Consider the following 27,814-nt stretch of genomic DNA (forward strand, 5'->3'; position numbering starts at 1 on the left):
CAGTCATCGCCATTGAGCTCCTCCGCCTGGTCAGCTGCCCCACGAGCCATTGCTACCGCACCAGCTCAAGGCTCATTGGCGATTGCACTTTGTGCCGCCCATCCACGTCTATCCCTGCTCGAGCCTTTGGTCTGCAGCTAGCACTCCTCAAATTCTGCTAGGTTCCTCCACATCCCACAGCCAATGTGCAACTTGCAGACCTGAGCATCAATTGTTGGGGACCTGCCTGCAGTTGCTGCTCGACGTCAGTTTTGTGGTCTACTTGCTGCCATCCATTGCAATCGCCCCCTTCCAGCCGACAGTCCACGGCCATTTTGCTGCCTACGTGGACCTACTACTTGTCCTAGTCACCACGCCACCCCCTGCCCCGTCTGCCACTTTTGTCACGACGAATTGTGCGATTTGCCACATCACCACGCTGGTTGAGCCACCTACTCGAACCGCCTCGTCACCGACACTTTGCCACGTGCCTTCCCCGCCAACCTGAAGATGGCATGCCGCCCTGTCCCCGAGTGATTGACAAATTTGTAAGGCAACATTTAATTCATTCTTTTATCTCAAAAAGGCCTTTGTTCACACACCAGCCCCTCTTAAGCACAATTTAGGGACAAATTTGGGGGTTTTTACAAACTCACCCAATTTGGCCCAACTTTCAAATTGAAAGAAATTTGGCATCGATCATCATCAAATTTGGGGCTTTTCAACAAATTGACCAAATTTCACTCCAATTTTATTGCCAAATTTGGGGCTTTTCAAGAATTCGGCATTCTTCATTGACATTAAGGCATAATGCATCATCGAGCCTGAGATTCGTTATCTTTAGAGTAAAAATTTTACAAAAATGATCAAAATTCTCTTCAATTTTCCAATAAATTTGGGGTTTTTTGTCATTCAAGCTCAATTTCACCCCAATTTCATTGAAACATTTAGGGCTTTTCTTACATTCGTTGAAATTCATCAATATTCAGGCTCAATTCACCTTCTAGCGTGGAATTCAACAACATTTGATAAATTTTTTATTCAAACTCTTCAATTTCTTTTCATTTTCCGGGTAAAATTTGGGGCTTTTGGCCAATTCCTTCACTGAGGTGCCCAAATTTTTGGGCTTTTGCCTCAAATCATCTTCTTGGCCCTCAATCGACTCCAAAATCATATTATTTGACCGTTGGCTCTATTCTTTCCCGACATTGAAGGCAAATTTGATCATTTTGGCATATTATTGGGCGAATTTTCAGTACATTTCCAGCCATTAATCTCTAATTTCAGCATATTGCTGATTAGCACCTTCATCGGGTAATATTTATTTTTGAAATTAATTATTTTCAGCATATTTTTCTCTCCCCAGAAAAAAAAAACAGCAAGAGAAATTATTATTTTTTATATTATTCGATCTCATTGAGGTGGGCAACATATATTTTATCAGTGATTTATTATTGTTTTGGTATCTATTTTCTGTCTCTCCACTTGGAAAATATTATTTTATTGCAAATCATCACTCATGGCCAGCAATAATAATGATTTGTTGGGCATGCTTGGCACCGATGACAAGCTCGACGGCACCAATTACCCAATCTGGGCTTACAGGATGCGACATGTTCTTGTCGCGAAGAATCTATGGCATATAGCCAATGGAACTAAGCAAAGGCCGGTCTCTCCAATACCGACACCACTTCCCGCTTCCACATCTCGAGGTGGCTCTCATTATCTTGAATAATCTTCTTCTTCGACAACACCTCCCACTCAAGATCAGATTTGGTGAGATGGCCCTGACGCCCAAGTACATGCCCTAATCGCTTTATCCGTGAAGAGAGCCATCATTCCACACATTTGATTGTACAAGACATCCAAGGATATATGGCAAAAGCTTGCATCATTATATCAAGTGTGTAGTGAAGCACATGTTGCTTACCTACGTAAGTAACTGGAAGATGTTTGCATGGAAGGAGGAAGTAATATGGATGCTTATCTCACTGGCATCAAAAGATCTTATTGAGCAAATATTAAATATTGATGAAGAAGTTCCTGATAGCTAGCTTGTTTACATCGCTCTTAATGGTCTATCGGAACCATACAAGGTTTTGCTACTACCTTGTGGTTGGTAACTATAGGTAACCAAGTTACCTATAGCTTCGACCAGCTTGTGTCTCTCTTGTTACGGGAGGAGAAAAGCCGCCTCAACTGAAATGCTACCATGGCAACCGAACATGCCTTTTCCACTCATCATCATGGAAAAACCAAACCCAAGCTAGAAAACAAAGTTGCTGGTCAGAAAACAGCAAACTTTCATGCTGGTCATCTTTCTTCCTCCACCCCTTCTACATTGAAGACACCTTTCCATGCTGGTCCATCCCCTTCCAATCCTTCCAAGGCTCCAATCAACAAAGCTAAGAGGTGCAATTATTGCTGGAAGACAGGGCATGACATCACTGAATGTCATAAGTGCATTGCATTAGTGAAGGAGTCTAGTCTTGCTCTTACACATGAGACCACAAATTATTCTTAGTTCAAGGATTATACATTTTTCATTCAGTGTTAGTATAATCCTTCTATTCAGGATGCTTGTTTTCCTATAATTGATGCAGTTTCTACTTGGTATTTCAACAGTGGTGCATCTAAGCACATCACCTCTTACCAAACATTATTTTCATCCCTCTTTGATGTACATAAGGGGGGTAGAGTTATGTGTGTTAACAATGCCTCTTATGCAGTTAAAGTCATTGGACATGTGCAGGTTGTCTCCATCTTGGGCACTCCTTGACATTGCATGATGTTCTCTATGTGCCCGGCATCAAGAAGAATCTTATCTCCATTTCAGCCATTGCTACTTCCGAGTTTCATGTCATTTTTGATGGCTCTCGATGTGTGGTATATGATCAAATTTCTTCTTCCATTGTCTTGACAAGCACCCTCACTAAAGGTTTCTATCATCTTCATACCTATGATTAGCAACTTCTTAAAAATCCTATTGACAGTGCCTTATTAACAAAGGAATCTTTTCATGATACACATTTATGGCATCAGAGGCTTGGTCACATAAGCTATTGAGCATTGATGAAGCTCCAATCATAGGATATGGTCAAAGATCTTCCAAAAATTCACTTGCCATGAAGTCACATTTGTGAAGGTTGTTTACTTGGTAAAATGCATCGATTCTCCTTTCCTAAGGATTCTCATGTTCATTCACCATCTATTTTGCATCTTCTTCACAGTGATGTTTGTGGTCCTATGTGGACCAAATCCATTGGTGGATTTTTATATTTTGTCACACTCATAGATGACAAATCCCAATTTACTTGGGTATATGGGTTGAAATCTAAGTCTAAAGTCTTCTCTTGCTTCAAGATATATATTGCTATGGTGGAAAACCAAAGAGGATTCACATTTGGACCCTTCACACTGACCGCCGGGGGGGGGGGGGGGGGGGGGGTTGAATATCTTTCCAAACAGTTTTCAGAGTATCTTGCATCTTGAGGAATTCATCATCAATGCACCGTTCCTTAGTGGGACCACAACAAAATGAAGTAGCGGAGTGGAAGAATAGGTCACTCATGGACATGGCAAGATGCATGTTAAAGAGTAATAATTTACATAATTCCTTTTGGTTCAATGCTATTTTATGTGCCGCTTATGTTTTGAACAGGTGTCCCACAAGAGCTTTACGCACCATCACTCCTTATGAGGCATGGGCTGGCTCCAAGCCTTTTCTCTCTCATATGAGGACTTTCGGATCATTAGCATATGCTCATGTACTTTCTTCGAAAAGGCATAAGTTGGATGATAAGGCTGTTCGTTGCATATTCATTGTATATAGTCCTGAAAGTAAAGGGTACTGTCTTTATCAACCCTCTACAAGCAAGGTTATTGTCACCAGAGATGCTATCTTTGCTGAAATGCTCCTCACCCCTTGCTAGACTGTAAAAAACAGCCTACTATAGATGCTTTAGACATCTTTGACAGCCTACTACCACTTTTCCATAATGGTTCCATAGCTGATCCTTCTTCTTAGCCTTCATTTTCACCATCTACAGATATATTACAGTAGTCTATTCAGCTTGATTTACAGCCACAACAGCATCATGATACCTTGTTTGAAGAGCAGCCCCCTATTTTGGATCAATTGGAGCATACAAGGGCTGAAATTCAGCAGCCTAAAAGAGTCCCTCGCTGGATGTTAGACACTCTTCGGGATAGCAAAGAGCTTCTTCCCTTGGCTGCCTGCACACGAGCCTTTGCTCGCAAGGATCAAGGTAATCTTCTTGCATGTGCATTGGCGGCTACAACATGAAATGAAGAACCTCTATGTTATAAATATGCTTTTTCAGATGATCATTGGGTGGAAGCAATGAAGACAGAGATTGATTCTATCCATTAGAATGACATTTGGGAGCTATGTGACTTGCCTCATGGCAAGTGTGCCATAGGTACCAAATGGGTTTACAAAATTAAAAGAAAGTCAGATGGTTCTATTGATAGGTACAAAGCCCGCCTTGTTGCTAAGGGCTATGCCCAACAACAAGGAATTGCCTTTGAAGAGACTTTTGCCCCTACCTCTCGCATTACTTCCATTAGGAGTATTATTGCCCTTGCTGCCCGCTTTCATTGGGAGGTGCATCAGTTGGACATCATGACGACATTTCTCCATGGATATCTCATTGAAGAGGTATATCTTTTTCAACCTCTAGGATTTTAAAGGCTTTGAGCACAAAGTCTATCATCTCAAGAAGGCTTTGTATGGTTTAAAGCAAGCTCCACGGGCTTGGTATGCCTGCATACATTCTCATCTATCGCATCTTGGATTTCAGGATAGCCCTACTGAGGCTACTCTTTACATACGACATCAAGGATCGATTTTATTATTCTTGACCTTTATGTTGATGACATACTTGTCATTGGAACCAATATTGGCCAAATTGCAGTGTTTAAGGCTGATCTACAGTCAACATTTGCTATGACAGATCTTGGTTTGCTTCACTATTTATTTGGCCATTTGTTCCATGATTTGTCATACTCTATATTGTCATAGGTTGCTATTGCCACTTGGATGAACATGTGCAACCATGATCTCACGTTTCTTTTTATTTTCTAGGATTCTATCATTTTTCCTAGATCAATCCACCCATCTTATGGAGGGGGGTTCAGAGGCCATCTCATGGGCTATGCGTTTGCCCTTTGATCCATGAGCTGGGCTCCCTAGGCATTTAAATTGTCATTAAATGCAGTTGTTGCCCCTAGTGTCCTAGCACTAAGACACTAAGAGACACTAGGGTTAGGGTTTATTTTAGGGTTTCCTATGATGGCTAAGCCGCTAGGGTTTTATTTTTTATTATTTAAAGACATCTCGTGCCTCGAAGTGTGGCATTATTCAATGTGATCGCCTAGAACGTTGTACTCTCTCTCTCTCACACATTAATTCATTACTTCTTATTCGTGATCAAGTATTGTTGTGCATCGATTAATTATTTCATTCTCATTTATTTTTCCTTAAATTAATCACACAATCACTCCACGCCTGGGTCAACACTAGTCCTATCCCCATGTTAGGGCCCCCTCTTATGGTAATAGGGGATGGCAATTCCTGCCCCCATCCTCCGTTCTCATCTTTGTCCCCAAAACCCCTTCCATGTTACTATGGAGGGGGCCCCATCCCACATTAATGCCATTTTCCTTTGTGTCTATTGGGCACATGTTTTCCTTCTTGCTGTGCAAACTAATGAATAAATGATGGAGTGAAAAAGGAAGAGGGTTATGCTTAGGTCTCTATAGTGATCTAGGACTCATCATTTGTGTGGGTGAACCGTGACATTATAGTTTCCAAAACACCATTTTGGGGGTCCTAAATAGAAATGTGGAATGGACCAAAATGTTTCGGTCCTTAAACATATTTTGGGACAGCAGTTTCGGGATATGGCAGGGTAAAGTTGTGTTTTGGGCCGCTTTTTCACTTCCCAAGTTTGTGCGTGCTGTTTCTGCTCATTCTCCTCAGCTCTCCAACCTCTTTTAGCCACTACTCACTCTTTTAAGCCGCTTTTGCTTCTCCTACTGCAGATCTATCGTTATCTACAGCCCCAAACCCTAAATCCCTCAACCTTCAGCTCCCAAATCTATTTCCTTTCCTTTCCACACTATTTGCAGCTGTTTTCCCTCAGATTTGCCATTGGCATTATAGCTGGTTTTCGCTCCCTTTTACTGCTGGTTTTCTCTATTTCTAGCAAAGCTACAGCCATGGTGAAGGACACATTTTGGAGCCACACATGCATCATCAGCAACTATGGAGGTAGTAGTATGTATGCTTGCTAGATCTCTTCTGATGTTACATATATACTCTATACTATTGAGGAATTTAAGTGTCTTTGATGTGTAGAGGTTTAAGTCACAAATGGTATTATGCCTTCATATGCACCTAATATTAAGACATTTCTTAAAAAAAGATATTAAATCTATTTCGCCATTTCCATGCTTCGGCCTTGGCCTCAAACTCCTTTTTGGGTGTCTGAAATGCATTTCCTTTTCCCTGTTTCTGAAACTCTAGGCAACTATGGGTGACATTGAGTCCCACATTACCATGTGGACTTAAAGTACTGCACAAATAGGGCCAGAAAAACCAAGTAAGCTTTAGAAAATAGTGAGTGCGTGAGTATTCAATATGGAACTCCAGATACTGAATTGTTGTGTGGTTCAATGCAAGGATGGTGGAGTTTTGATCTTTTAAGATCATCAACTGTGTGTCCGCTGCCTGTGCAATTTTAAGAAACATGCATGTGGCCTGAGGTCCAGACCTAAATTACGTTTTGTGTTCTAAGACAATAGGTACGGATTGACTAAATCGCTATACATATTTTTGTTTTGATGCAGGCAGCAAGTTGGGCAGTTATCAGGGTTGGGTCAACGTTAATGAAACCTCACAATCCAGTTACACAGTTACACTTGCGCTGAAAGATGGTAAGTATTGTACTGAATTTTTGGAGAATACTGTTTAGGGATCAGAATCAAATTGATGGCTTAATAGTTCTAGTAAATTCCATCCTCCCCATCTCCAAGTCCCTGTTTTTACTTTCAATGGCTTATCAGGAAAATCTCCCAATCTTGACTCTATTACAGATTTGGTAGAAGGAAATTTCTTCCTCATGAAATTTGCCCAGTCCAGAAGTGCCAGGGTTTTGATCTACTTTCGGGGAGATATAAGATGTTTGGGTATTTCTGTACAATTACATGCACGACAGGCAAAAATCAATAACCATCAATTAAGAATCTCTTTCGACAATCTATTTAAGAAAATGTTTAACATGTATTTAATTGCACAAACAGCAAAACATATTTTGCATCTCTACTGAGCCTGCTGGGGAAGTGACATGCATGTGGCCTTACAGCTTGTAAGTGCTGGATTCAGCTGTTTGAAAGCTGCAACAATTTATGAAACATGGTTTTGAAAGTCGAAAAAGAATTACAAATTCTTGCATGATAGGAATGAAATGATGGCTTAACTAGTTTCATGATACTTTTCCTAGATCTGAGTCATTTGAAGTTTTGTGGCTGGGACAAGGAAACGGTACATAAGAAATCTCCCAATCATGGAAAACTTCAGGTGACATGACATTCCCAATTTAACCAGAACTTTATCAGAATCCAACAATGATATAGTATTCCCCTAGAAATCTCCTGATGATCCAACAGGATCTCAACAAGCCTGTATATTGTTGCAGAGCATAACAGACCTTTACACAGAAAAGGTCTCAATTCTTCTGGCTGTACAGACAGCTGTTCATTTGGATGCTTCCACAAAGGTTCATTGTTGTAAGAGTGGGATGATTTTTATGTTTGAGTGTCTGAAATTTGTTTTGTTGTATGCTGGATATGTACATATATTTTCTTTCTTCAGATACCTGGTCAACTTTATTGTCACAGCTGCTTAGTTTTGAGAACTAATATCGTATGTTCAATTTCCTTTGATTTTGATCTTAGCTTGTCATCTTCTTGATGTAACACTTCCACTTATTATCTTCTGACTCTTCAGGGGATGTACAACTAATGCCAAAGGTTATACAATCAATAATCGCTTGGCTAACTCGTTGTGGCATCTTACCCCAGAACACCTGCCCAGACTCGTGCACCATCAACATTTTTGATAAGGTGTGTTTTGGTACTTCTGATACTTCTTTCAATGTGATTTTCAGCTCCATCATTTTGTTTTCATGCTCATTCTACTCTGAGAGTGCTCGAGTAGAAGTAAAAGCTTGCTGCCAATTCTTCCAATGATACGTGCAGCTTACATTGCAGAAGTGCTCCCTGCAAATCAGGTTATAAATGATGTATCAACTGTTCCTTCTACAGGAAGATTTAGTATTGCCAAACAATAGTCGAGATGCTTGGCAGCATCCACTTTGCATCCTTTCTGTTGGTGGTGACTGCAAGATTGTGTTTAGTCGATCCAATTCTGTGGATCAGCTAAGAGATTGTGAAGATCCTTGGGAAGTTTGCCTTTCTACTGGGTGAGTAATTGGCTTAGTTGTATGTCTTGCTGCATGGACAGATTAAACAAGTAGACGGTCTTTGCTGCCACGAGACTGCATGTGTGGTTCTAAGATATGTAGAGAGGAATAATGTGCCCAGGAAGTTCAATATTCAGTGAAGTCTTATAAATGACATTTGATTCTGGTTTGCTATAGGTCGCTCTTGCTTCTTGGAGAGAGAATGCACGGCAGTTTAAAGAAAGCAATACCTGCTGCTGCAAACAGACAAATTCTTGTATGTTTGGGAAAGCATCTTAACCTCAGTAACATGGATATTGAGGGAAGGGGTGTCCAGCCCAAAATTAACCCGCCCAAAATTAACCCTTCCTCAGAGAGACCGATTCACCAAAACAACAGTGCTACACATGCCAGGAACCAGAGAATCAAGCAAATGACGTTAAGTCAAAATACAGTATTACCACTTCCTGTGAAACCATTACCACACATGCCCCAGCTCATGCCTCAGCCTCCAATGACTGGCATGCATCCAGGTCTTCAGTCACCTCTTCCTGTCATTGCCCAAGGATGGAGCGGTCCACCCATGGCTCGGAAGGTTCCTAATAGTGGCACAGGTGTATTCTTTCCAGGAAGCGATCTGGTTGGGCCTATTGCAGTGCCCTCGTGGCAATCTGGGTTGATTATGCTGTCACCTTTCTCACAAAATTGTAACCCTTTTGTAGCTCCTTCATCTATGGATGTCAACAGACCTATGCATCCAAGAAAGGGACCGAAACATGCAGGCCATTTCAATGCTGGTCAAGTGAAAGTAAAAGGAAATACAATGACCATGAACCTTTCAACACATAGAAAGTCAGGTAAGGAGCCTACCATGGCACCTCCGGGCCGAGAAACCAATAGCACAGGGAACGAACAGAAGTGAGGGAAACTTCCGGAGTTATGCCAGAGGCGCTAAAAACACACCAATTTGTTACAATGCATTTTCACTTAATTCTTTCCATTTGCAATCAAAGCAATCGATAAGGTAATGTTAAGACTCTTATTACGTGCTCAGTTGCAGCAGGGTCTCCAGGAATCTTTTAAACAAGGCCCAGGCTGCCTGTTCATGTGTCAAAACAACTCACTCGCAGCTCACAGGTAGTCTTATATACACCAGACTTTTGAGATGTCCAGGCGTGGCAAAGGACTTGGAAGGATTGTTAAGGAAGCCAGATGAGTGCATGTGTATGAGTGTAATATATGAATATGTATGTGAATGCGTGTGCGTGTGCGTGTGCATGTGTGTGCGTGCATGCATGCATGCATATGTCTTATGTCTTACGTTAATTGTTAAACTCATCGTGCGAACTTTTGTTTTCTAAAGGGATAGGCTGGCATTGGAGGCTATCAAAAGGTTGTGGGAAGTCAGACGAGTGCATGTGCATATGTATATATATGTATGTGTGTGTGTGCACGTGTGTTTGCGTGTGCGTGTATGCATGTCTTATGTCTATTAATTGTTGAATTCATAGTGGGAACCTTTATTATCCAAAGGGATAGGCTAGCATTTGAGGCTACTGTAAAAAGTTTGTGGGCTCGGATCTATCTTACCACCATGGGTATAAACATTTTGTTTTCTTTCGATGGTTGGTGCGAGTGTAATACACATGTAGCCCATTTCCTAGGAGGGTTTCTCTTGCATCCCCTCTTGACTTCTTGGTTGGGTTGCATGTTCGGTCTCAAGTAGACATAATCCCCATTTGTGAGAACACATTCACCGATCCATTCTTTATGGCTTGCAATGCTTGTTGTAGGTTCCAGTTTCCTAGGATGAATGCAGTGTTGAGTGTCTAGCCACTTGCTTAGCTTTTATGTATATGCCAAAAGTGGAGGAGCTTTATGCCTTGATCTATATAGTATTATCAATGCGGTCATGGCTAGCATGATCCCCAGATTTAGTGCCACAATTTGCACTGATGGGGCAACTTAATCACTGTTCAATATAATGGATTGTATTCTTGCCTTTACTATGCTTATCCTTCATATTGAGGATCTCATAGTTTTATCATGCCCCATTTAGGTTGCTATAGATACATGCATGTTAATCATTTGCAGTGGATTTCTAGTCCACTTATGGATATATGTTTTTATGGCTTACTGAAACCTAAAATATTACTTCTTCAGAGAGACAAGAAAGTAGCTATTTAGGAGAGAACTTCAAATTCTTATATGATTTTGAGCCATATATCTCGTTATCTAAGGTTACACATCAATTTAGTGAGGCCTTATGTATAATAGGTGTAGCTTTTCCACACTCAATCCACACAAAAAAGAGCTTTATCTGGATTGATGCATTGGAACAGCTAGTATGATAATGAATGCCATGAGACTAGAGCTTGTCTACAGAGAGGGCATTGGAAGACGAGAGCTTTCTTAGCCTAGTTGGAGAGAGACTTGTATTAGTCATTCTTGTGCCAAAACCCTCATTAGGAGAAAATTTAGAATTGTGTAATAAAATATTAAAAAAAGATAGAGCTAGCCAATTAGGTCATGGGATTGAAATTTCATGTAATAGGAATCTTTTTGTTAGGTTTGCCATATAAAATCACAAATCAAGAATAGAGAATAAAATATTTGTGGAAAAGAACATAGCATTTATAATAAAACATTAAAAAATAGAACAATACATTTTTTGCATCGAAAGGTTGTAGCCTTTGAAGTTATATGTGTAAAATTCGGGCATGAGATTGAAATTTCATGTAATAGGAATCTTTTTGTCAGGTTTGCCATATAAAATCACAAATCAAGAATACATAATAAAATGTTTGTGGGAAAGAACATGGCATTTGCAATAAAACATGAAAAAACACTACCTTCTTTTGTATTGAAAGGTTGCAGCCTTTGAAGTTATCTGTGTAAAATTCAAAATGACTTTCCCTTTGCATTGTGAAATCATGTATCCTTGTCCTCCCTTCCACGCAATGTTACATTTTTGGACGTATTGTAGTGATCAAAGCCCTTGTTCAACACATTTATATACATAAGGAAATCAAACAACACAATGATAATGCAAGCATGTAGCTAAGCCTAATAGTGAGTATGTTCAATTGTAACATCTTGAGACTATTGAATTGAGTAAAAGGAAAAGTCTAGAATTCTTGGGAGCATATATGATGAATATGGTAGAGGAAATACAAATGTAGTAGTGTGTCAGTCATTTTGAGTCACTTTTAGAAGGCAAAAGGAGGTTTGATGGAATTGCTAGGGACTTTAGTCACTACTACTTTTCAAACAATCTTCTTCTTCAACCCTCCCTTCAAGCTCCCATGGATTCTTTAGTCTTCTATCCCATCAATCTTCATTCCCAAACACAAATGGATCAATGAGGAGCATTGTAGGCAGCATATTCAAGAGATTGAGCATCATTTTTTGGAGTATTGAAGTAAGCTTTCCCCAAGATAGCTAGTGCCAAATGTGGCACATTTTGCATTTATCACAACAAGCTCTCTCTTTCATCTCAACCTTTGATCATTAGTAGACACTTTACTCTAGCATCAGACATCAACTTGGCAAAGGATTGAACTCCATATCCCTCTTCTTGGCACTTCCTCTTCTTGAAACCCTAATATATAGTAGGTGTAATTGTTGATCCTTTAAGAAAGCTTTAAGTTCTTGCAAGAAGGCTTCATTTATTGATCAAATGCTACTCTACATCAAGAGTCTTAAAGGATGCATCAATATTCATTAGTTTGAAGGCTCATTGTTCCACTATTGCAACAAGAGTCAAGAACGTGGGGGAAATTCCAACTTTAGCCCATTGTTTATCATTGGAGTATTCAAGGTCAAGAAGGATTATCATAATAAAGGTGTCTTGGATGCTTCAAGTCAATGGGATCGATGTATGCAAGGCATTATGCATTTGCAAGCTTCAATGAACTTCATTATATGAGGTATTTCACAAAAATCTTGTTAAGTATCCCTTGAATTCAAATTTGAAGCTTAATCCACTTGTTGAAGAGAGATATAAATTCATCATTTAGCTTTTATTTCAAGTCATTGGGTCGTTATTGTAAGCATTATTTAGATCTCCATTGTTTCAATCTCCATCCCCATTTTGGCAATTTCTTTTTCCATTAGAATAAATGATGTGTATAGGAAGTTAATTTAACCTTGATCATTGAGTTTCCTCTTCTTGATTGATCCATTCATAATATGAGTGAGTAAATTAGTGAAAGTTTATTGAGGTACATTCTTATCCCATCAGTCAACTTTCATTTCCATTGCATTACGTTTGGAAGGCTCTTTCTGTTCTATCAAAATCATTGAACTCCATTGAAATACTAAGGAGAAAGATGTATCAAGGGAAGATAGCATGAGAAAAGAGCGATGGCCCTCTCTCAATTTGTGCCATAAATTGACTTAGGGAGGAACTTTGCGCACCCTCATGATTATGAGCCCATGTAGGTGCCCTTGATTGTCGTTGATAAATCCTTTACATAGGCATATGTTCATGGAGTAATCATCTTGGATTAATTTTGGAAGCATTGGGGTCAAGTAGGGTAGTTTGAAGTCAAACGAGGCAATGGATAGATAATTGATAAATTTTGTTAGTCTTAATCTAACAACCCATAGCAAGCTTTGCTTTGATCCGATCACATGGGTTGATTGCTCTCTTTGTAGAAGGCATCATTGGATATTATTTGAATCAAAATTTGTGATAATCAGAGTTATCTAGCTCAAGATATTACCATTTTACTAACAAGTGGTCTCATAAGATAGGTGGTCTAGCAAGACTACGCTATCATGATAGGGAACAAAATAAGTGTAAGGCCTAGGAATAATTATCCAACCAAAACATAGATTCTTTGTTGATAAATTAGCCCTCATAGACCTCATGAAAACACTCATATTCAAGAAAAACTTAATGCACTCAACGTAACCATGTGTGAATATGAGAAAAGACACGCATCTAGGTACAATGAATTGATAAGCAATATGGATTAGATGGTATTGATTGGCACCCAAACTAAGGAAGAAGTTGACAAGCATGTAGAGTCCAATGCTCAACTCACTCCTCAAATAGCTAAATGGATGGTATATCAAATGAGGGAAAAGCAAAATAGAGACAAGGCTTAAGCAAGCACGGATGGATGGGTTCCACTTTAGCCTATTAACTCCCACTCTCAAGGTAATATTGCACGAAAGAGAATCCCAAACAATCACTATGAATTTGGTGAGCTATAATGCCAGCAGGTGGCGAGGGGGAAGAAGTCAACGTGGATGAGGAGAAGATCGCGAGGGGAGAAGGAACGTGACAATAGAAAGAAGGATGTCGGCGATGAGCACGCTCCCCCCCCAAAAAAAAATCATAAGGTAAGGAAAGGGGGATGGCTCCAAACTGTCGACTGCTAAGAGAGGGAGAGAGAGGGTAAGAGAGAGAAAGGGAAGGTGATTCCACTTTTTTGCCCCCCTTTTTGCTGCCGAAGTACAGAGAGAGAGAGAGAGAGAGAGAGAGAGAGAGAAGAAGAAGAAGTAGTAGAAGAAGAAGTAGAAGAAGAAGAGGGAGAGAGACAGAGAGCCTTTTGAAAAAGGGACTCTTTCTCTTCCCCTCCGAAGAGGGTGGCCACACACACCTACTCCCTTTTTTCGCGAAATTATCCCTACTGCAATTTAATTCTCTTCCCAATTTGGCCCTTTGATAACCAAGGAAAACGCACAGAAGTCTTGTGTGATTCGCGTTTAGGGAAGACGAAGATCGAGAATGGCCCCTAAGTGGAAGATGTCACACCCGGATGGCAATGCCGCAATGAAAGCCTTGGGCGAGGACATCACTACCCATCCAACAGTCGCACCGGTCGTAAGTAACGTATTTCCAAATTGATAAATGCTTGCTATGATTCCTACATGAGATGCATTAGACCCATATGAGAATATGACATTAAAAAAGATAAACTGCATCGCAAGTAATCGAAAGAATGAATTCCCTAAATGTGCGTATCAAGAGAAGACCATTGTATTTAAATGCTATACGATGAATTCATAAATATATAAGACTCAAGCATTGTCAACTTCCAGTCCTCGCAATAGTAGGTGCATTTTTCATCACTTCAAATGTATATGTCGCAACTCGCATGTTTGATAGATTGTATGGCAAGCAACTTATTCTAGAAGAGAATCATTTTCGAAGTTCTAGACCTTTGCCAAACTTTCGCTAATAGCTCATGCCGTTAGATTGGGAATCTTGATATTGTGCTTAACTAGTACAAACAATGATCATAAGGATTAAAGGCTAAGATGCCTTGGGATCCGCCCGATAACCACTATGTTTATCAATCCAAATTTGGGGATCGGGCTAGATATAGATAACTTTAGGCCTCAAAGGCAAGTAGAGAGCTCAAGGGGTTAGGGAAACCCGATGCAAAGGAAAGACCGATGCTTTCGTACTTGCTGAGAAGAGGGTTAGGTTATCGATCAATATAAGTGCTCAATAGAATTTACATTCTTGCATAGTTGTATAAGACCTTGGCATGTGTATTAGCCAAAGTGTTAAGTAAATTTTACATGGAATTGGTTAGATCCCAAGGGGGAGAGCAAATACGCGATGGAAATATTATCACGAGTATTCGTGCAATGTTTGGAACAGGATACCATTGTTTTGTTGATTGATCAAATAACGTCCTAAATGCTTTTGCATTAAACTGATTCTTGGATGTTATTTGGGTGATTATTCCAAGTGCTTGTGCTTGATGGTAAATGCATGGCAGGGGTCTGTGATGACAAGTTGCAATGGAAAATAAAGGAATGTTTTCTTGGATGATGATACCAAGCTGATTGCCTCCTTGATTCTTAATTGGATTAATTAAGGAAGGATATTTTGCACGTGTGGATCATCTCCAAGGTTACGTTGCATTTCAACCCGAGAGGGCACTGCTTGATTCACGAGCCAGAGATCGAGTGGTGAAAAGACCATCCACGGAAATTGTGTTTTACTCCTAGGCCGCTTGGGGTCAGGTGGAGCTCTGGATACCCCTTGCCTGTTTGGAATGGAGTTAAAGACTACCGTGAGCCCAACGTCTAGGGCGTTGAAAGATCCTATTCTAGATAAATGATGGAAATTATGGTGCTATGTGATTTGGATGGGGTACTTTTGTTGGATATAAGGGATACATAATTTCTCATGTATAGGTAGGAGACAAAGATTAAGTAGAAAATAAGTTAAGGAACTTGTTTGTCAAAAAATTTGCTTGCATTGTTTTCGTGTCGCTGCCATAAATTATGCGAACAAACCCTGTTCCCTAAAATGCTTAATTAAGAAAGTTGGTTTTAAATGTTGCATATAAATGTGATAGGACATAAGTAGAAAACTAAAGCTATCAAGGGAAGCGGGTGGTGGGTAGAACCTCGAGGGGTCTGTCCTACAATGTAGGGTACTCCCAGAGAACTGGGAGGCTTCTCACAAGTTTTTATCATCATTTGACCTTTAAGTATTGATAGGTTAGAATCTAATTCATACCATTTTAGGGGACCGGAATGGGATTATGCCATACGGGTAGAGTTGTTAAGCGGCGTATCCCTCTCGTTTCCCATTCTCTTTGAACCGAGTGCGGCCATGGGTCTGCTTCGGATTGGGTATCTTTACCTAAAGTAGGTTGTCCAGAATCTAACACTAGAATACTATCAAGAGACCTTGACGCTAGGAGCCCAGATTTTAGGTCGATCCTAGTGGGTTTGACTGCGAACATTCCGTTGCGAGGTGGACTTGGGAAACCCTAGGCGATAAACCTCGAAACATTCCATGGGAGTGCAGGGCAACGACGCTTAGGTGTGTATTAAGGCCGTGGCCACATGGAGGGCCAAGGAGTCCTCCCCGATCATGCAGAATAGGTGGTGGGTGGGGGGAAGACCACCACTACTCCACGTCCCCCCCTGGTAAGGAAAGGGGGATGCCTCCAGACTGTCAACTGCTAAGAGAGGGAGAGAGAGGGTAAGAGAGAGAAAGGGAAGGTGATACCACTTCTTGCTCCCCCTTTTTGTTGCCAAAGTAGAGAGAGAGAGAGGGAGAGAGGGAGAGAGGGAGGGAGGGAGGGAGGGAGGGAGAAGAAGAAGAAGAAGAGGAAGAAGAGGGAGAGAGAGAGAGAGAGAGGGAGAGAGTCTTTTGAAAAGGGACTCTTTCTCTTCCCCTCCGAAGAGGATGGCCACACGCACCTACTCCCCTTTTCTGTGAAATTATCCCCCACGGCAATTTGTTTCTCTTTCCAATTTGGCCCCCATAACCGATGAAAAGGCGCGGAAGTCTTGTGTGATTCGCGTCTAGGGAAGACGAAGATCGGGAATGACCCCCCAAATGGAAGATGTCACACGAGGATGGCAATCCCGCAACGAAAGCCTCAAGCGAGGACATCACTGCCCATCCAACAACAGTACTGGTCGTAAATAATGTATTCCCGAATTGATAAATGCTTGCTTTGATTCCTGCATGAGATGCATTAGACCCATACGAGGATAGGACATTAAAAAAGATAAACTGCATCACAAGTAATTGAAAGAGTGATGAATTCCCCAAATGCACGTATCAAGAGAAGACCATTGTATTTAAATGCTATACGATGAATTCATAAAGATATAAGACTCAAGCATTGTCAACTTCTTGTCCTCACAATAGTAGGTGCATTTTTCATCACTTCAAAGGTATATATCAGAACTTGCATGTCTGATAGATTGCATGGCAAGCAACTTATTCTAGAAGAGAATCATTTTAAAAGCTCTAGACCTTTGCAAAACTCTCACTAATAGCTCATGCCATTAGATTGGGAATCTTGATGTTGTGCTTAACTAGTACAAACAATGATCATAAGGATTAAAGGCTAAGATTCCTTGGGAGGATCAGCTTGATAACCATCATGTTTATCACCAAATTTGGGGATTGGGCTAGATATAGATAACTCCAGGCCTCAAAGGCAAGTAGAGCTCAAGGGGTTAGGGAACCTGAGGGAAAGGAAAGACTGATGCTTTTGTACTTGCTGAGAAGAGGGTTAGGTTATCCATCAATATAAGTGCTCAATAGAATTTACATTCTTGCATAGTTGTATAAGACCTTGGCATGTGTATTAGCCGAAGTGTTAAGTAAAATTTGCATGGAATTGCTTGGATCCCAAGGGGGAGAGCAAATACGTGATGGAAATGTTATTGCGACTATTCCTGCAATGTTTGGAAAAGGATACCATTGTTTTGTTGATTGATCAAATAACGCCCTAAATGCTTTTGCATTAAACTGATTGTTGGATGTGATTTGGGTGATTATATTCCAAGTGCTTGTGCTTGATGGTAAATGCATGGTAGGGATATGTGACGACAAGCTACCATGGAAAATAAAGGAATGTTTTCTTGGATGATGATACCAGGCTGATTGCCTCCATGATTCTTAATTGGATTAATTAAGGAAGGATATTTTGCGTGGGTGGATCATCTTCAAAGTCACATTGCATTTCAACCCGAGAGGGCACTGCTTGATTCACGGGCTACAGATCGAGTGGTGAAAAGGCCATCCACGGAAATTGTGTTTCTCGCTCCTAGGCCGCTTAGGGTCAGGTGGAGCTCTGGACACCCCTTGCCTGTTTGGAATGGAGTTGAAGACTATCGTGAGCCCAACGCCTAGGACGTTGGAAGATCATATTCAAGATAAATGATGGAAATTATGGTGCCATGTGATTTGGACGGGGTACTTTTGTTGGACAGAAGGGATACATAATTTCTCATGTATGGGTAGGAGACAAAGATTAATTGGAAAATACGTTAAGGAACTTGTTTGTCAAAAAGATTGCTTGCACTGTTTTCATGTCGGTGCCATAAATTACACGAGCAAACCCTGTTCCCAAAAAGGATTAATTAAGAAAGTTGGTTTTAAATGTCACATATAAATGTGATAGGACCTAAGTAGAAAACTAAAGCTATTAAGGGAAGCGGGTGGTGGTTAGAAGCCCACGGGTCTGTCCTATGGTGCAAGGTAGTCCTAGAGAATTGGGAGGCTTCTCACAAGTTTTTACCATCATTTGATCTTTAAGTATTGATAGGTTAGAATCTAATTCATGCCATTTTAGGGGACCAAAATGGGACTATGCCCTATGGGTAGAGTGTTTGAGTGGCGCATCCCTCTCGTTTCCCATTCTCTTTGAACCAAGTGCGGCCATGGGTTTGCTTCGGATTGGGTATCTCTACCTAAAGTAGGTTGTCTAGAATCTAACACTAGAATACTATCAAGAGACCTTTACACTAGGAGCCCAGATTTTAGGTCGATCCTAGTGAGTTCGGCTACGAACGTTCCGTTGTGAGGTGGACTTGGGAAACCCTAGGCGAAAAACCTCGGAACATTTCATGGGAGTGCCAGGCGGTGACACTTAGGTGCGTATTAAAGCCGTGGCCACATGGAGGGCCAAGGAGCCCCCCCCCCCCCCCCCCCCCCTGGTAAGGAAAGGGGGATGTCTCCAAACTGTCAACTACTAAGAGAGGGAGAGAGAGGATAAGAGAGAGAAAGGAAAGGTGACACCAATTCTTGCCCCCCCTTTTTGTTGCCAAAGTAGAGAGAGAGAGAGAGAGAGAGAGAGAGAGAGAGAGAGAGAGAGAGAGAGAGAGAGAGAGAGGAAGAAGAAGAGGAAGAAGAGGGAGAGAGAGATAGAGAGGGAGAGAGTCTTTTGAAAAGGGACTCTTTCTCTTCCCCTCCGAAGAGGGTGGCCACACACACCTACTCCCCTTTTCCGTGAAATTATCCCCCACTGAAATTTAATTCTCTTTTCAATTTGGCCCCCGATAACCAAGGAAAAGGCGCGGAAGTCTTGTGTGATTCGCATCCAGGGAAGACGAAGATCGAGAATGACCCCCAAATGGAATATGTCACACGCAGATGGCAATCCCACAACGAAAGTCTCGAGTGAGGACATCACTGACCATCCAACAGCAGTACCAGTCGTAAGTAATGTATTCCAGAATCGATAAATGCTTGCTTTGATTCCCGCATGAGATGCATTAGACCCATACGAGGATAGGACATTAAAAAAGATAAACTGCATCGCAAGTAATCGAAAGATTTAATTCCCCAAATGCACGTATCAAGAGAAGACCATTGTATTTAAATGCTATACGATAAATTTATAAATATATAAGACTCAAGCATTGTCAACTTCCGGTCCTCGCAATAGTAGGTGCATTTTTCATCACTTCAAAGGTATATGTCACAATTCGCATGCTTGATAGATTGCATAGCAAGCAACTTATTCTAGAAGAGAATCATTTTCGAAGCTCTAGACCTTTGCCAAACTCTCACTAATAGCTCATGCCGTTAGATTGGGAATCTTGATGTTGTGCTTAACTAGTACAAACAATGATCATAAGGATTAAAGGCTAAGATGCCTTGGGATTAGCTCGATAACCATCATGTTTATCAATCCAAATTTGGGGATTAGGCTAGATACAGATAACTCTAGGCCTCAAAGGCAAGTAGAGAGCTCAAGGGATTAGCGAAACAAGAGACAAAGGAAAGACCAATGCTTTCGTACTTGTTGAGAAGAGGGTTAAATATAAGTGCTCAATAGAATTTACATTCTTGCATAGTATAAGTGCTCAATAGAATTTACATTCTTGCATAGTTGTATAAGACCTTGGCATGCGTCTTAGCTGAAGTGTTAAGTAAATTTTGCATGGAATCGCTTAGATCCCAAGGGGGAGAGAAAATACGTGATGGAAAGGTTACCGCGACTATTCTTGCAATGTTTGAAAAATGATACCATTGTTTTGTTGATTGATCAATTAATGTCCTAAATGTTTTTGCATTAAACTGATTATTGGATGTGATTTGGGTGATTATTCAAAGTGCTTTTGCTTGATGGTAAATGCATGGCAGGGGTTTGTGATGACAAGTTGCCATGGGAAGGAAATGAATGTTTTCTTGGATGATGATACCAGGCTGATTTCCTCCTTGATTCTTAATTAGATTAATTAAGGAAGGATATTTTGCGCGGATGGATTGTCTCCAAGGTCACGCCATGTTTCAACCCGGGATATCACTGCTCGATTCATGCGCCGAAGGTTGAGTGGTGAAAAGGCCATCCATGGAAATTGTGTTTCACTCCTAGGCTGCTTGGGGCCAGGTGGAGCTCTGGACACACCCCTTGTTGCCAAGCATCCGAAACAGATTTGAAGACTGTTGTGAGCCCAATGTCTAGGGCTTTGGAAGTTCCTATTTTAGATAAAGTATGGAAATTATGGTGCCATGTGCTTTGGCCAGGGTACTTTTATTGGACAGAAGGGATACATAATTTCTACTGCTTACACTGTTTTCGTGTCGGAACCATAATTATGTGAACGAACCCTATTCTTGAAAAGGCTTAATTAAGGAAGCTGGTTTTAAGTGTCGCACATAAATGTGATAGGATCTAATTAGAAAACTAAAGCTATCAAGGGAAGCTGGTGGAAAAAACCACGATGTGTTTGTCCTACTGTAGGGTGGTCTGAGAGAACTGGGAGGCCTCTCACAAGGTTTTACTGTCATTCGACCTTTAAGTATTGATAGATTAGAACCCGATTTGTGCCGCTTTAGGGGACTGGAATGGGACTATGCCTTACGGGCAGAGAGGTTGAGCGGTGCATCCCTCTCGTTTCCCATTCTCTTTGAACCAAGTGCGGCATGGGTTTGTTTTGAATTGGGTATCTCTATGTAAAGTAGGATGTCTAGAATCCAACGCTAGAATACTGTCAGGGGACCTTGACCCTAGGAGTCCAGATTTCAGGTCGATCCTAGTGGATTCAGAAATGAACATTCAGTTGCAAGGCGGACTCGGGAAACCCTAGGTGCCAAACCTCGGAACATTCCATGGGAGTGTCGGGCGATGACACTTAGATTCATTTCTTGATGGACCACTAAAAACGTGCTTGGACAGCCGATACGCGTCATGTTACATGAGCCTTCTTAATGCTATAAATATAATGTGGAAAATTCTCATGGGTTGAGTTCTCAAGGACAAAGGGGTTCATTTCTTACCTTAAGAGTTCAACCACCTCTTGGGAGGACTTATAACAAAGATTGAGTTGGTAGCTGTTATGACCAACTGATTTTCAATAAGAAAAAATTGAGAGATAACATTATTTTTTCCAAGTACAATGGCTAATGTTCATCTCCATTGGATCTAAAGGAGTGGAATTCCAAGTTAGAGTCATATTTTAACATATTTTCAAGAAGTGATGAGAAAAAGATTCATTTCGCCTCCTTACATTTGGAAGGATTTACTTATAATTGGTAAAATGGAAAAATCAGGTCATTGAGACTTGGAAGGCATATAAGGCACTTACAATAATAGTATTTATCTCACTTATGAAAAAAGAGGAGCTTTTGTGCAGATGATATAGGTTAGAAAAAAGAGAAATCACTGTGCATGAATATACAAATCAATTCCTCAACCTTACCATGTAGGGTGCAAGTGATGATGCCAAGCTTCATAAGTATGTGTATGGCTTAGAGCCCAGCCATGCATTGATGTCATGGATCAAGCTCCTTCCACTCTCTTTACCTAGCATTACACGGGAAAGTACAAGAGGGGACCTACTATTCAACACAGATACAGATAACAAAGAAATGCTACAAATTAGGGCCAATTTGGGATGTCTTTAAGAGGATTCACTTCATCATTAGTAGTGCACAAAATTCCTCAAACCTCAAATCTTGGGGTGTCACTTGAGTGTTTAGGGTAGTCACCAATCCATCAGACTTTGGTGGAAAAATCCAAAGACACATTTAGGTTGGCTCGTCACCAGTCGTTTGTATCCTAGCACCAACCATCTAGTTGTGTAGATTCTTGATCCAAGTGATGAACACTTTAGCTATCTCTCCTTCAACAAACTTCTTCGCTACTAGTTGATTCTTCAAGTTTTGAATCCTTGTTTGGTTTTGCATTTTATAATGACTCCTCTATACATTCCATGCCTTTGATACCTTGGTTGTATGCTAAATCAGGGTCAAAACACTATCCAAACAACTTGTAACTAAGGCACACAATGTATTCATGTTCCTTCGTTTCCAAGCTTGTAGAAGATCTATGTTTGGAGGAATCATAACACTCAAATTTGATGGATTGGGGGTGGGTTGTGGTTCTGGGTCAGTCCCCAATACTATCTCCAAAAGCTCATAATAATTAATGATAGTTGTAGTTTTAAACTTCCACAAAGCGTAGTTTATACTATGTAACTTCCTTTGTTGAAGGTTGATGGACGAATCATCAATGTTTGAGTTGCCAGTATATCATTGTTGCCTCATGTGCCAAATGAAATTACTTCTTTGTGCTATCTAAGTCCTTACCTCTCATGTACTCTTCACTTCTTAGAGCCCCTTAGGCTTTGATACCATTTAAAAATTACACTAGCACTGAATAGAATTTGAGCAAGGAGTAGAGAATATACAATAAATATGAGAAGAATAGACACTTTTGTAATCCCAAAAAAATTGATACAAATAATAGGGAAAGTTTGGGGTCTCAAAAGCACCCCCTTAAAGGATTTTGACCAAAATATTTTCTCAAAAAATGGGGCATAGTAAAATTTTTACAAATGAATTGTAAACTTATTGGAAATTGCATTTTTAGAACTTTATCATCAAGAGCTTTTCAATGATATATGGGATGATAAGATTTGGAAGTGGAACAATAAAGTTACATCAAAGATTCCTTTTACCTAAGAAATATTTTTGTAATAGAATCTTTTAAGAGAAAAAAAAGATTTATCAAATCTAACCTCGTTGAATCTTGAAACCCCATTATCTTCTATATTATCAGAAAGCTTGTGAAGAGTAGGTTCAAAAAAAGCAATATTTGATAAGTTTGGAATTCATTTGTAAAACATTTACCATGCACCCATTTTTCGAGAGAATATTTTTGTCAAACTTTCTAGGTGGATGGCTTTGTCCACCTATGTGCTTCCACTATGAAGCTTAAATAGTGATCTAGATACATAGTAGATGAAGAGCTTAAGGCTAGATAGAAGAACTCTGAATAAGTGAAAGATAAAAGATTATGGCTTTGGAGGGGTCTTTCTTTTATAGCTTGGGAAGATAGTCTAGTCGGCCTACTTGACCAGGGGCCCTAGCCAAGGGTTACTTTTGCAACTCTCAGACCCCAAAATAGGGGGTCTTTATAACTCCCACACCCCACAACTAGATATAGTGTGCCTCGAGCTGCTACCAACTTAACAACTCTATCTAACCTCAGGTTCACACATAGTTTCTCCTCATAATAGGGCCATACAATGTACATCACCATGGATCATTGGTGGCACCTTGCAAGGGTGGGGCATTGAGCATATCTAACACGGAGAGATCCATTGTCAAAGAGTGTTGAGAATATTTGAGATGAGAAGGCTATGTAGCTCCAAGAGGCATACAATGTGTGAAGTGAAAATGTGACTTTAAAATTTGGGCTATATAGTCAATAGAATATGCTAACATCACTCGATGCCACATCAACACAAATGGGCATCCATATATGTGAGGATTAATGGAGCATATTCTTACCACATATCTAGCAGTGAGGACTTTCTTCACATGTAGATATAATTGCGCATGTACCCACCAAATTTGCAATACCTAGGCTTATAAAGGCCCAAGCTAGTGGCACGTTTGCCCCCCCTCCCTTCTTTTTGCACACAAACTCTCTATCGTTCTACTCTTTCTTATGTCCTCTCTCTCTCTCTCTCTCACCCTGACTAATGGTGCACGCCCACTCTCTCATTCCCTCTCATGATGGAAGGTCATCCTTGTCTCCTAAGGGGCAACCATCATCCCGAGTCATTTTTCTTGTTGATTTTAGTTATAGGGGATCTTGATGTGAAAAGTGCCCATTGAAAATGTAGAGGGATCCCCCTTGCATTGTACGATATCATAATGCTGCATGTCCACTTATGAAAACCTGGAGAGGATTACAATTACATAGGATTTAAATGTTCCCAGCCAATGCCATATTAATCTTTTGTTTTTCCATTCTTCCATTCCCATAAGTGCTTGTTTACAAGACATGATGCCAAAAGACTTCGTGTATGTAATTGTAACTCAAGATGGTGTAAGTTGTAGTATCCAAAAACTATCCAATAGGGTCAAGAGTAGAATAATATGCTTGAAGACAAGTTGCAGTGTGAAAGCGGATGAGTTTGGGGGTTGCCCATGATCATGCAAATGAGGAGTATCCAATGTCCATGGGACAAGCTCAAAAGGTGTCCAAAATAGGGGCTAAGGGAAAGAGTAAGTGGGGGAAAAGGGAGATCTTTGTGGAAAAAAAAAAGTGGAGCAACAAAGGGAAGGTATTTTGTACAATATTTTCAATGTGGACATGCCTGGTTATAGGAGGAAATAAGATAGCAATTGGTCTATTATCCATGCTATTGATCTTGGAAATCTAAAGAGGGTTTTGATGCACTCTTGTGCTATCATAAATAGGGAATAAAAGGGTTTATAGGTTGCATACAATAGACACATTTTTGTTCTCAATCTACATCTTGTATATGGTCAATCTCTTGGAGTATTTACTTGCCTATAGGGAGTAGATGCATGGTCTATGCTTTGGGCATACTTTGAAGACTTTTTGGGGTAGCTTAAGAGTGAAAAATAAAAGGTTGAAGTGAAGAATGGAGGCCCATATAGGGGTTTCATTAGAATGAGTGTATACGTGTAACGTGCCCGCTCCTCAAATTGCGGGATACGTCTTAGCAGCCCATCGAGAGATCAATCTAGAAGATGCCGCCCGCCACTCCCAAGGAATGACTCGGGGTTTGCCAACTAGGGTCTCTTGAGTCTGCCTTGCAACGGAAGTTATCCGGCTATTCCCACTAGGATCGACCTGAAGTCCGGGTTCCTAGCAGTCGAGTCTTCCTAATAGCCTTCTAGCGCCGGTCGACAGCCGCTCCACTTTGCGTAGATACAATTGGACCAAAGCAGACTCATACCACACTTGGTTCAAAGAGAATGGAAAATGAGAGGGATGCATCGCTTGACCTCTCTCCCATAGGGCATAGTCCCACTCCGGTTCCCTAAAACGGTATGAACCAGGGTTCTAACATCGTCTAAGGTCATCATTCAACTTTTCCTAATATTTCTCGTTAACATTTCCTTTGAGGAAAGCTCTCGGCTAACCGAGACCACCCTGCCGTAGGATGGACCCATTGGTTACATCCACCAAGCTTCCTTCGGGGGTTGTTTTAGTTATCTAATTATTTACCACATTATGTTTGACACATAAAAGCAACTTTCTTAATTAACCCGTTAATCACAAGTTCCTTTACGTAATTTAGGGCACTGACATAAAGACAAGATAAAAAAAGATCAAACACTTCTTTAACTTATCTTCAGATTAATGTTTGTCTCTTGCCCATATAGGAGAATTAAGTGTCCCTTTCTGCCTCTGCAGAAAAATCCTTCAGTCTCTCCGGCAATAAAAACCCGAAAGTTTATTCTACCAAGATTCCGCCTTGTAACTAGTATCAAGGTCTCAAGATCCCATCTCGAGTCATGTAGAACACTTGTGTAGGGTCCGGAGGCATTGGGATTTACGGCTAGATCCCCCACTAGCACCCAAGTGTCCTTCTACGCCAAGTAATTTCCACAGAGAGACCTCTCGTGGCGGGTTCGGTCCACATTCCTGGTGCGGATTCATAACCCCCTTGGTTAGGGTTTGGCAGTTCGCAGGGGGTAGCTAGCGCCATCCTTCCTTAATTATTCCTTTAGGAAATCAACCACAGTTGAAGCAACCAGCTTAATAACATTTACTAGGAAAAACATCCCTTTTGTTTCCATGGCAATCAGTCATCTCAGACCCGGCCATGCAATCATCAATTACAAATAACTTGGATTAGCATCCAAAACCACATTAAGAAATCACCTTGCTTATGATCCACCTTTCCTTAGTAAGATTCTCTCCTCTTACCAACACAACCAGTCGACATTCACTTGGAGTTACCCTTTTCAAACAACCAAGCATAACTTGGGTCAACAATCCATCTTTAACAAGATCAACCTTCGTTAAAACCATTTCAATAGTTCCAAGCAACATGCATAGCATAAACCAACTACCCTAAAGTTTGCTCTCCCCCTTGGGTTAGGGCTTCACAAGGCCGATTTAACAAATTCCTTCTAGATCCTTTAAATAATCTAAGTGGTCTTCCCCTTAATCTTGATTTGATTAAGGCTAACATTGTCCTATTGTTTCAAACATAGACAAGTTTGGTGGTTTGTACAACATTCCTATTAAGGTGAAGTTCCTTTCCTAAATACCCTCAACATTCTTCCTTAGGTCAATTGCAACCCGCAAGATCCGATACCTTAGGAATTGGGGTTTTCCCTAAGTTCGCCTTTACTTGTAAGGAACAAGAATCTACATAGTTGAATGCCAATTCAACTCGTGCTTTTCGAGTTATGGACTGGTGCTCCGCCCTTTCCAACGACCTTAGCATCGACTAGGTCTTCATAGGAATTTTTCCCTAGATAGTTTACCTATCTAACTCCTAAATGTTGTTGCGCATTGAGTCCACTAGGACATCCTTGCCCTAGTATGTAAGTCTCCCCTTCCTGGAAGAACAAGAGGATTTTTTCGTCCCAAGTTCTAATGCATTTAAACTATCTTTTCAAACTTATAATTTACCATAAATGCCGGGTCTTAGAAAAACCTGATTTTGATCGGCAGGAGTTGCGACATTAACATTTCCACTTGATTCAGTCGGCTTCTTTTCCCTTTTCGTAGCTCCCACTTTCGTACTTCGATGGCATCGAACGAGCTCTTGTCCTCCTTCCTCAAAGAGTGAACCTTGCAAGGAACTCCATAGCTTTGCTAGGAATTCGGTAGCCCTCAATTTGAAGGGAATAGTGGCAATGATCCGGCGTTTTAAGTGAGGGGGAAGGATGAGTAGGAACAAGGCTTAAGGAGGGGGGACCTTAGAAGGTTCTAGAACCTTCTATTTCTCTCTCATTCTCTCTCTTCTTCTCCTTCTTCTTCTCCTACTCTCTCCCACTTCTTCTCCTTCTTTCTCTCCCTTCCTCTTCTTCTCCTTCTTCTCCTTCTTCTCCTTCTCTCTCTCCCTCTTCTTCTTCTTCTTCTTCTTCTTCTCTATCTCCCTCTTCTTCTTCTCTCTCTTCTCTCTCTCCTTCCTTTCCTTATTTTCCTCTTCTTCTCCTTCCCTCTCTCTCTCTCTCCTTCTCTCCCTCTCCTCTTCCTCTTCTACTTCTTTTTCTCTTTCTCTCCTTCCCTTTCTTCTTCTTCTCCTTCTCTCTTCTCTCCTTCTACCTCTTCTTTTTCTTCTTCTACTTCTCTCTTCTCTCCTTCTACCTCTTCTACTTCTTCACTTCTTCTTCT

The 27,814-nt window shown here is 40.8% G+C and overlaps 1 protein-coding gene across 1 annotated transcript in view; it reads left to right on the forward strand.

Moving 5' to 3' along the window:
• Positions 1–9,671, forward strand: part of LOC148027858 (RNA demethylase ALKBH10B-like) — a 31,114-nt gene extending 21,443 nt beyond the window's left edge. The window contains exons 5-8 of the mRNA XM_087689567.1: positions 6,853–6,939; positions 8,012–8,127; positions 8,329–8,486; positions 8,664–9,671. Of these exons, the coding sequence (XP_087545693.1) occupies positions 6,853–6,939; positions 8,012–8,127; positions 8,329–8,486; positions 8,664–9,387 (1,085 nt within the window). The 3' untranslated portion in view covers positions 9,388–9,671. The remainder of the gene's footprint in view (positions 1–6,852; positions 6,940–8,011; positions 8,128–8,328; positions 8,487–8,663) is intronic.
• The last annotated feature ends 18,143 nt before the right edge of the window (positions 9,672–27,814 follow it).

This window comes from Lygodium microphyllum, chromosome 12, assembly GCF_053477565.2.
Source record: "Lygodium microphyllum isolate KBCC chromosome 12, Lygodium_microphyllum_v1.1.10, whole genome shotgun sequence".
Lineage (NCBI taxonomy): Eukaryota > Viridiplantae > Streptophyta > Polypodiopsida > Schizaeales > Lygodiaceae > Lygodium > Lygodium microphyllum.